An 11535-nucleotide genomic window follows, 5' to 3' on the forward strand; every position below is an offset into this window, starting at 1 on the left:
CTTGCCAGTTGGAAGGTCGGCAGTCCAAATCCCCGCAATGGAGTGAGCTCCCATTGCTCTGTCCCAGCTCCTGCCATCCTAGCAGTTTGAAAGCACGCCAGTGCAAGTAGATAAATAGGTACTGATGTGGCAGGAAAATAAACAATGTTTTCATGCGCTCTGGTTTCTGTCACTGTATTCCGTTGCTCCAGAAGTGGTTTAGTCATGCTGGCCACATGACCCGGAAAGCTGTCTGTGGACAAACACTGGCTCCCTCGACCTGAAAGCAAGATGAGCGCCGCAACCCCATAGTTGCCTTTCACTAGACTTAACCGTCCAAGGGCCCTAAAAATGCATAAAGCCAGGAACTCCCAGAACCAGGTCCTCTGCAAGGTGGAGAGCTGCTTACTCGACTTTGGGAAGGAAGCAGGAGAGCTCTAGTAGGGACCTAGAGTCCCTCCCCCACCTACTTTCCAATGCCCAGTAAGTCCTTGCCCAGATTTGGGAAGGGGGCATTGCCTTACACTTCCTTCCCTAAGCCAAGTAAGCCCACAATCACAGCTTTGTGCAGGTGGTTCAGGGGGAAATAAATAAATGTAGGGTGGGCTTCCTCTGCTCTCCATTTATTTATTTAACCTCCCCCCCCAACCTGATCTGTGATCACTTAAGTTAAATAAGCATCAGATATGAATTACCTGTATTGCAGACTCTTTGGGCCAAAATATCCATAATGCAAATGGTTGTGCGTGTATTAGCAACAACAACAACACTTTATTTTAATGAAGCCATTGGGGGTGCCCATTCAGGCAGAGCAATTGTACTTGGTATTTAACCCTTTTCACCCTGCACCATCTGCCTAATCTAAGCTTGTTTCTCAAGGTGCTGTTGACCCCACTGCTCCCCCTCCCCTCAAGGAGCTTCATGAAATGATTTAGATTGGGAAAATGGTCAAAGCCTCTTTCTCACCACCACTGCTCTGATGGGAGGTCTAGACATGGATCTCCTTAATCACCTCTGTTTTGGCCATTTGGCTTAAACATTTCCAGGACAACATTCTTCTGGCACAGTAACATAAGCCCATTGATGGCAGAACTTGCTAGTTTCAGATATAGTGATCTGTGTCTGCTCTATGTCTTCTTATTCCCTATAATCCTCTGTTATGATATGTGAAAGAAGGTCTTTGAGTAGCAGGCAAACTCACAGCACTATCACATCATGGATGTTTCTGTAGTGATTTTAATTGTTTGATCGCACTTCTCCATTCTCAGCTTTATCTCTCCTCCCTGTGTTGACAGGGTAGAAAAGGCGGCATATTCAGTGCATATTAAATAATGAGGTTGAGGTTCTCTCTTACTTTGGGGTAGTGTCAAAATATATTTGCAAATTAACTTGATCAGTGTTTTTAATGGCTGTGCAAGGCAAATCTGAGTGCCAGGTTTAACCCACCATTTCACCATCTGCTCTTTTGATTGTTTATTTGTATTACAGTGTGATGAATTTGGATGACTTAACTAGAAGAGGGCTATACCTGAGTGACATTCCACTGCATGATGCTACCCGTGATTTGGTCCTTTTGGGAGAGCAGTTCAGAGAGGAATACAAGCTGACTCAAGAGCTGGAGATACTAACAGACAGGCTTCAGCACACATTAAGAGCACTGGAAGATGAGAAGAAAAAGACAGACACGTAAGAGTTTATCTCTCAAGTTTACATGAGAAACAGTAGAAAGTAGTGGAATTATTTTCCGTCTTGAGCTGTATTTTGAGGCTTCACAAACACATCTTATTTTGAATTGTCCTGTTAGTCAGTGACTCTTTGCCACATGCATTATTGCCATAATTCTTACATAATTCTTATCAGTGCAAGATGAACTTTTTGAATGGATGTCCATGTCAACCTCTGTCTAAGATCTGATTCTGACCTGTTAAAAGTTTAAGATCATGCATGCCCCTGTATTATTCCTCCCACCTTCTGTATTATGAGGCAGCCATTGAGCTAATGATTATCAGTTTAACTTAGTGGAATAGTTAATATTTTATGAATCACTATTATGAAACTATGGTGTTTCGTTTTGGAAATGTTGACATTTTGGTCTAAGGAGTTCCTACCTTGGACAGGATAGCCTTCTCAGTCTTGGTATCAGTGATGTGGGGCTGATTCACACATCACACTGATTGTAGAGATAGCAGCCCCCAGAAGATTCCAGCAGGTGCATGCGGGTCCTTATTGTAATGGTGGCCACCCACATTCTAAGATGTTCTGAATGTCATAGGTGGGCCAGGAATTGCTGTTTACAGTAGTGAGCATTTGACATAGTCACTGATTTTCTTTAATAGTTTTATTCCTTCTGACAATCTAAATATGATTACAAATTGGAGCTGGTATGTGAAAATAAGGACACAAACAAGTTAAATGAAAATTAATACCTATTAACTCATTCAGAATACTATATTAAGTCACTGAATAGCTGTGTAAACTGTATTTCAATGGGCTCAAAATGAAAGCATTCTGGAAGACTTCATGTACTAGTCTTTGAAGGAAATGCATCCACTTTGATTGTTATCTCCCTTCATTATCTTTCTTCCCTCTGTTTTCTTCCCTCTGTCTGTTTTCCCTCAACGTCTCATTAGCTTTTATGTCTTGGATCCTAATGTTTGTTTACTGGCACATAATCTATCTATCACAACCTGAATCAGTTGAGCTTTCAGAATAATAAAATATTTCTGGACACCATAAAAACTTAGGAAAAAGGTGGCTCGGGAGATCTTTGTTTAATTTGCATGCACATAACTTAAGGGCTAAACGAGATTCACACAATTAGCAATTATTAGGGGTAAAAGGTTAATGCTGCATGTCAGGATTCTGATCTGTATCAGGGCCCACACACTTCCAATTTGCTTTTAAAAAGCCATTCATATAATTCCTAATTGTGTGAATGGCATCTCATCTAGTCTGAATCATACAGTCTAAGTACCTTTCATGTGTAGTCTTTAGAATGAAACATTTCACTTTTTGTGAATATTGTGCTTTGCAATTTTTTTGGGTGCAGGGAGACAGTAAATAATAAAATGTGAGCATATAACCCTCTAGCTGATAATGGATATCTCTGCTGAAATATCAATTTATCCAGAATGGAAGTGCTTGTGGGTGTGTATATTCATCTCACTGTTGCTTGTTTGACCATAGGCATTGGTGACAAGGGAAATGAATACATATAACATGGTTAACTCTGCCTCTGTGGGCCATTTTCATTTTTCTTAAAGCTATTGCCTGTCCCCGACCATTCTCCAGATAAATCTAGAGTATGTGACTTCTTTGCAAAAGATTAAGGGCACATTCCATGGAACATTACGTATTTTTATGTACCATCAATTTCAACTACAGTGATTTAAGCACACGTCCTTAAGTGTTTAGCAGTGCTTTCTCATACCTATATAGTTTTGCCCATTTTATCTTTCAGTATTCTAGGAACACTTTTAATGCACACCAATGTCTGGTGCTTAAAGAGTATTACTTCTGTCATTAATATTTTTTTAAATAAGTGACTGTTGGAAACCTAAAATGTATAAAATCAGCTCTCACATGAGAACCTTATTACACACAAAAAAATGACTCATGTTTCTCTCTTCCTTTTTCTTTCTCTACTATTACTGTCCAACATTATGTAGCTTGCTGTATTCTGTCCTTCCTCCATCTGTGGCCAATGAGCTGAGGCACAAGCGCCCTGTGCCAGCAAAGCGCTATGATAATGTGACTATACTTTTTAGTGGCATTGTTGGGTTTAATGCCTTCTGTAGTAAACATGCCTCTGGAGAGGGAGCCATGAAAATTGTCAATCTCTTAAATGACCTTTACACAAGATTTGATATCCTGACTGATTCACGAAGGAACCCCTTTGTTTATAAGGTAAGCACCACTGCTTCATTTCTGATTTTTTGTTTGTTTGCGATAATGCTGCATTAAATGAAAATTAATGTAGAAACAGCCCTGTAATGATGAAATTATGAAAGAGGTGTATTATCTGAGCTCAGTTCTATGGAGTATTAGAATTTCCTATTGACGCAATAATGGTTTAATTCTTGGCAAGAGAAAACATTGCACGGAAATAAATTTATTCTGAAGACAAAATAGCTGCATCAGTATTGATTACAGAAATTGGGGAAATTGAGTTCCTGACTCCAAAACACTTTACTGATGCTTCTTTCTGAATCCAAATACCTGGGGCTAAGCTGTGATTTCTTAGTGTCATGTCCAAGTCATGATTTGTCTCACTTAAGACAAGAAATCAGCTGTAGCCAAGGTTTGTTCTTTGTTTACTACAGTGGTGCCCCGCAAGACGAATGCCTCGCAAGACGGAAAACCTGCAAGACGAAAGGGTTTTCCGTTTGCGAGTTGCTTCGCAAGACGAATTTCCCTATGGGCTTGCTTTGCAAGAAGAAAGCCCATAGGGAAATCTCCGGGGACATCTTTTAAATGCTGGCGGTGGGGAGCAAAGCCTCCCCTCCCCTCCGGCCTTCAGAAGAGGTCCAGGAAGGCCGGCGGGGGCCGAAAGGCTTTGCTCCCCACCGCCAGCATTTTAAAAGCAGTCCGGGATAGCAGGGAAGCGCTTCCCGCTATCCTGCACGGCTTTTGAAGGCAGGCGGGGGGAGCAAAGACTTTCGCCCCCCCCGCCGGCCTTCAGAAGAGGTCCTGGACCTCTTCTGAAGGCTGGCGGGGGGCAAAAGTCTTTGCTCCCCCCTGCCTGCCTTCCCGGGAGAGCGGAGAAACGCGCTGTGTTTCTCCGCTGTCCCGGACGGCTTTTGAAGGCAGGCGGGGGGGGAGCAAAGACTTTCGCCCCCCGCCCGCCTTCAGAAGAGGTCCTGGAAATCTTCTGAAGGCTGGCGGGGGGCAAAAGTCTTTGTCCCCCCCTGCCTGCCTTCCCAGAGGCTTTTAAATCGCCCCGGACAGCGGAGAAGTCCTCCGCTGTCCCGGGGCGATTTTAAAATGCCACCCGCCAGCATTTTAAGATCGCCCCGGACAGCGGAGAAGTCCTCCGCTGTCCCGGGGTTTTTTAAAATGCTGGGGGTGGGAAAAAAGCCCTTGTCCCCCCCCAGCCTTCAGAAGAGGTCGGGGGACAGACTGTCCCCGGACCTGGTCTGAAGGCGGTTTCCATAGGAACGCATTAATTGATTTTCAGTGCATTCCTATGGGAAACCGTGCTTCGCAAGACGAAAAACTTGCAAGAAGAAAAAACTTGCGGAACGAATTAATTTCGTCTTGCGAGGCACCACTGTACTCATGTTTTGAGAAACAAACCATAAGCCCATGTTCAGATGCTAAGCCAAACCATGGCTTACTTCTGGATAGTGTGATAGTAGGAGGACTGAGAGAGGAATGCAGCCACTACAGTCTTTGCTCCAGGAACCTGCATGTTTACTTGTTCACACTTTGTTTGGGCCTCTCTCCCTCCCCCTCCCCCCAATTTATTTTGTTTGTTTGATGCAGCAATAGCTAGAACATTCTCCGAGTGTTTTAGCTGATAGTGAGTTAGATAGAGCAAGATTCTGAAGAAGATTGTCTTCTAAATGTATTTGGTTGGGTATATCATATGCTATAATAAATTATATTTTCCAATCTGAAATTTTGCTTGGGTTTCATTTTTGTTTGCTTTTTGGTGCCACCCTTCCTTTCCTTCTTCATTGAGCTTTCTAGGCCTCTACACTTGCTACCTATCTAAAAAATAATGTACTTTTCTCTGATTCTTCTATATTTATACCATACGTTGCTTTTAGAAAGTATCCTGCGATGGGACACAGAGCAATGGGTTGCATCCAATGGAGTGCTAAGTTAAAGTCACTTGGCGGTATACTTGTGCTGCTGGAACATTGATACACTAGGGAAAACACAAGTACATTACCAAAGATAGTTGCACAAGAGATTGCACAACAAACTTTTCTTAATGCAACTGTTGTGTTGGATTTCTTTGTTGTGCAACCTTTAAATTGTACCATCTGCTAGTGCAAGGGCCCTTTCTGTTTCAAAGGTATGAATAGTGTTTGTAATAACACTTTTCCCATGTAACCAAGAAAATGGAATAACTTCCAACTTCACATTTTATTAGGTTGAGACAGTTGGAGACAAGTATATGACAGTAAGTGGCTTGCCAGAGCCATGCATTCACCATGCGCGTTCTATCTGCCACTTAGCATTGGATATGATGGAAATTGCCGGACAGGTTCAAGTTGATGGAGAGTCTGTACAGGTTAGTAATTGACAACATGCTACTGGTCCTCAGGGAGTTTTTATACAGGAAGAATTCATACCTAGATTTTTCAAACATATCTGAGTGCCAACTTTCAGGTGTGTGTAGCTTAGAAACCATGGGGCAAGATCGTACAAGACCAGTATTAGGCACTGATGCAGAATGCAATAGGGAATGGTTGAGCAATACCACCAAACTAAATATACTTCCATGAGAGAATTACTCCATATATCTTATCTCCATTCTCATCAGTGCTTCCCCTTCCCTTTGATAGTGTGCATTGAGATTGGTGGTCTGGATCATTCTGAGGTTGTTAGGTTGTTCCTTCCCTCAAGACTGGTGCTTGGGACAGATGAAGGGGACATTAGGAGAATGTGGGTTGAGATAATACAGCAACATTGTTCCATCCTCTTGTAGGATAACTCTGTCTTTTGGAAGCTCTTTTGCTTAACAAGCACTCAGGTAGTGGCTTCATTTGTTTTATTTTTTTAACAAAGTCTTTGTTGTAGTGAAGCTTCTAAGTCGTTTACAGAAATGTTAAAATTATCAGTAAAACAATTTAGAAGCAGTTGTGCAATGGCTACATTTATCTTCCCACAAATGCTAAGCCATCTACCCACTACTTATGTAATTGTTTATTGTGCAAATGCAAAATTGCAATGCTGTATGCATTTCACTTCAAACAACTTGGTAACATCTTTTTATTATTGTTACTGTTCATCTATATTTTTGTTCATTTTAAAAGATAACAATAGGCATCCACACAGGAGAAGTAGTCACAGGTGTCATTGGCCAAAGGATGCCCCGTTACTGTCTTTTTGGAAACACTGTTAATCTAACAAGCAGAACAGAAACTACTGGAGAGAAAGGAAGAATCAATGTCTCTGAATATACTTACAGGTGAGAAATTGAGTGTACAGATGGCTTATTGCAATATCCAGAAAACAGCTTTCTTAGAACAATGGGCTCACTTTTTCATTGATTTTAGAGACAGCGCCTTATATCAGCTGGTTTTTTTGGGGGGGCACACTGCCAATACTTGCATCACAGAGCAATTCTACACCCTGACTGGGGAATAGTCAGACAGAGTGGAGAGAGTATATCTGACAGGGTGGGAGATTTTTGTTTTTTGCTGTACCAACTCCAGGCTACCACAGTTGAGAGGTACATAAATTGTGACCTTTGATAGATCCATAAAACTTTGGATCTGGGAGATACAAAATTGCTGGCACTGTGGGCCTTCCCAAAGGCTACCACAAGCAGGAAAAATGCTGCTGGAGGCTTCCTATCTGACTGGGTACAATGAGGACCTCCGTAGTGATGGAGCTCTCCCCTGTCATCAGAGATCATAAGAAGGTCAACTCTTCCAAATCCGAAAACCCTGCAGCTACAAAGATCAGGGGGTTACAGCTGCATTGTTAGTGCGAGCAATTATTCCATACGGGGAAAGACAGTCACCTTCAGATACTCTGGGTGTTATAGCCTCTTTAAGACGTATTTTGACATCTTTACTGTATTGCAAGTCTTGGTCTGAAAGCACTTCATGAAAGTGTATTTTGCAGTTAATGATTCAGTTATATCTCTTTTTATTTGCAGGTGTCTAATGGCTCCTGAAAATTCAGACCCACAATTCCATCTGGAACACAGAGGTCCCGTTTCCATGAAGGGTAAAAAAGAACCAATGCAAGTTTGGTTTTTGTCCAGAAAGTGCACAGAGACAGAGGTATGACTAATCAAAAAGTGCTTTTAAAAAGAAGACGCACGGAATATGTGTGAACAGTCAGAATCATGACAGACATTGTTTTTCTTGCAAAATTCAGTGTTCCCTCGAATAAGTTAACCTTCTTTTTTAAACACATTAATATATTTCTTGACAATATATTAATTTGTCCCTGGTGTTTATGCATTTGTTAGAAATCAGGCTTTCTGCTTCAAAAAGTCAACGAGAGAGCGCTAGGTCTTTAAATTTTAATCTCACACACTTTCTACGTCCGACTTTGCTGGAACTGGTATTATGCAATGTCTGTGGCTAGGAGTAGCAGAAATTTCTAACCTTGCTTCTCTTCATTTAAAATGATATTGCTGTCAGTCACCTGTAATGTGCACACAACATCCCCTTAGTATTTGTTTTCAGAAACGGATTGATTTTACCAAAACATATTTGCAATTTAGCCTGACGTAAAATTGAAAGCCACTATTTGTTGAAGCTCTAAAGTTGAAAACTCTTCACTCCAAATAAATTGTTTTAAATTGGTAAAGTGCATAGTAATTATGGCATCCTAATGAGCAGGCTTTACTATAGAGCAATAGATTTATATTCTAACAGATTGTGAACTACTAGCAGAAGTAGCTAACTAATTGCTTTAGGTTGCAATCCTAACTCCTGGCTTGCTGCACAGCCAGTGCTCCATCCCTAGCACTTATGCCACCCAAGGCAAAAGAAGGGGGTGGCAGGAATAAAATGACCCTTCATTGCACCAGCTCCCAGAGAACGTGCCTGAATTGGGCCTATTGCTGGCAGAGTCCTGTTTTAAAATGGGAATTTTCTCAAACATCAGTACTGAATTGCATTACATGGGATATTGTGGAATGTTCCAGATTCCACAAGACAATTGGAGGTATTTTCTTATTTTATAGGAATTGAAACTATCAAGTTCACTTGAGAGTAACTCCCATGGTTAAATATGGGTTAGTGTCACTACCAAGATACATAAAGTATGTGCTTCCTCAAACACCGTTTTAATTTGTTGCGCTTCACCCATGTGAGAATATATCTTAACTTATTACACATTATTACCACAAGCTCAACTCTTTCCTTTTCAAACTTTTCTTGCATGCCTTCAAGGATGTAACGCACGATGCTAACTGAGCCAGGCGAAAAGCAAGAGGACAAAGAACAGAGTAGAACACTGTGTCCTGCCACTAATACAGTCTGTTTGTAATTAGATGTGACTGCTGTTGCTACATTTGTGTCTCTTCTGTTTGTTCATCCAATCTGTGCCAAACAATAACATTTTCACTAAGCTCCTCTGCCCCCCCCCTCACCGTGCTGCTCTTTGGTCACTCCCCTTTTGATATTGTAGTAGGTCTTCTGTGGGTCTGTGTATCTCAATGTCTTTGGTCTCCCATTCTTTACCTAACATAAACTTTTTCACATGCCATAAGGGACGTAGTGCTTCACACATATGCTTCTCATCTACATCTTTAGTGACTAATCACCACGATCTTTATGATGCTGTAACTCAAACTGTTTCTGCGAGGGGAAAAATTCCAATTGATAGCAAGCATCATGAGCTCAGAGAACTGATATTTTTATAGCCGTGATTTGGCATTTTGTTGTAAAGTTTATACTAATCCATCTGCTTTCCTCCAATCTGCTATTGTGAAATATTGCAGTTTGTTCTAGAAGGTAGCTTCAGTACGCTGGTGGTTGCTCTTTTACTATGTATTGACTGTCTGCTGATGCAACATACGCATTTTGTACATGGAAGAGAAGGGTAGGTTGTTTAATATTATGTTATAGTAGGAAATGTGAGTCAATTTCTGTTCTAAATCTAATTGTGTTCTCTCCTATTTCTCCTACTGAATTCTGGGGGTAAAGATGATTCATGCATACTTACATAATACGTTGTTGGACAACTTTTAATATAATGCATAATGATATTATTGCTTTTTAGACCAGGGGACATTCCAAAGAAAAAAATGGATTCCCAACCTTGAGGTCCATAATAATGAAGAATTTCTGGGGCTTTGACCAAGTTTTTTTTTCTGAAATTAGGGGACCTATAATAAGTCACAGGTCTCTGTCATTCTGCTTCTTGCAAGGCCCATACAGAGGCTTTGGCAAAGACTGTCCCATGTGACATATACAGTATAGGCATGTGCAAAATGACCCTGAATGCACAGCATGGTTAGGCTACAAAGCATGGATTAGGTACTTCTAAATTGCAAGGCAAATAGCTGCTCCTCTCCACAAAAGTATCCAAGAATGCAAGTAAGATTGTTGTGGAAGAAAATGCCATGCTTTGTACTTTTTAAAGGAAGAAGTCACTCTCCAAAGGCACTAGGAATTTTAAAACATTAGGCTTCTACCATACAGTCTTTTCCGTTGCCCTGTCCCTCTGGGCAGAGCACCAGGAATGATCAGATGTGCACTATGCAAGAAGCCTATTTCCACAATTAGCATGGTGGCAAAACCTGCTGTGCGTTCTTGAAGATTCCCCTTGAAATTTGCTTTCCCCAGGATCTGGTCAGACTGCTGTCTTGGGTGAAATTGAGGCAACAGGATTATTTTATACTATTTCCCTATAAGTGAAATACATGTTTTGGATATGGTTATCAAGAAAAACCTTTTTTTTAGCCTCTCTTTTTTAAAGACTTGTTTTATTGCTTGAAAAAAAAGTTTGTCCATTATTATATAAAGAACCTTGATTATCCAGGTTCATCATATGTGTGTCTACATAGACCAGTGTATATGTGAGCTGCACTTTTATTTTTATGAACTTCTGATTATCTTGTATTCTAAACCTGTCAGAATTAATGAGCTCAGTTTAGATATATTGTAGGAATATATACATCGACTCCTAATTCATTTCATATTTTTTGATGATGCCTTTATAAGATATGAACATGTACATATATGTATATATACATAAATATGAATGTAATGTATAAAATTTGTCAGTCTCTAGTTTATATAAATATATATATATCTAACCAACATAAAATATATGTATAAATGTTTTATGTCAACGTGTATAAGGAAGGTCTTTAAATTATGGGCTTTTTTCTCACTGAAAGGGTTTCTCCCTGTGGAAAACCATATGTTAATATTGGAAATGGTTTAATAAATACAATTTATCCCCTATCTTCCGAATTGAGTCTCCCTTATTTAAGTAGATCATAATCCAAGGGTGGGGAGTCTTAGGCCCTGCCTCACACATCAAGAGTTTTTGCCTGGCTGGAATGTGTCCTTGAGTGATGCCTCTTGCTTGTTCGGATGCCGTTTGTGAGTTTGCATAGAAGCTAGCCTGCTGTAGAAAGGTGAACATTTAAATGTGTTGCTCCTCCCACTTTTGCCTCTGCCCCCACCAACCATCGGCACATGACGCATAGAAGATTGGACAGAAGTAAATGTGGCCCTCAAGCTGAAGAAGGTTTATATTCACCCCTGTTGTAGCCCATGGCTTGATCTCAGATTCACTGAATCCATAGGCTGCATTCCATTGCAAACCGTAGAGCTGAGGTTTTGATGGTTGATATCCAGAAATCTGTGAATCATGCACGCAAAAAAATCTCAAGAATTTTATAGGCCA

General features: G+C 40.7%; 1 protein-coding gene across 1 annotated transcript in view; it reads left to right on the forward strand.

Annotated features, from left to right (window-relative positions):
• GUCY1B1 (guanylate cyclase 1 soluble subunit beta 1) overlaps nt 1–11087 on the forward strand; it is a 48475-nt gene extending 37388 nt beyond the window's left edge. Inside the window, exons 9-14 of the mRNA XM_082237669.1 lie at nt 1468–1665; nt 3648–3885; nt 6080–6220; nt 6966–7120; nt 7817–7943; nt 9066–11087. Coding sequence (XP_082093795.1) covers nt 1468–1665; nt 3648–3885; nt 6080–6220; nt 6966–7120; nt 7817–7943; nt 9066–9089 — 883 coding nt within the window. The 3' untranslated portion in view covers nt 9090–11087. The remainder of the gene's footprint in view (nt 1–1467; nt 1666–3647; nt 3886–6079; nt 6221–6965; nt 7121–7816; nt 7944–9065) is intronic.
• The last annotated feature ends 448 nt before the right edge of the window (nt 11088–11535 follow it).

Source organism: Podarcis vaucheri (assembly GCF_965113315.1).
Source record: "Podarcis vaucheri genome assembly, chromosome: 9".
NCBI lineage: Eukaryota > Metazoa > Chordata > Lepidosauria > Squamata > Lacertidae > Podarcis > Podarcis vaucheri.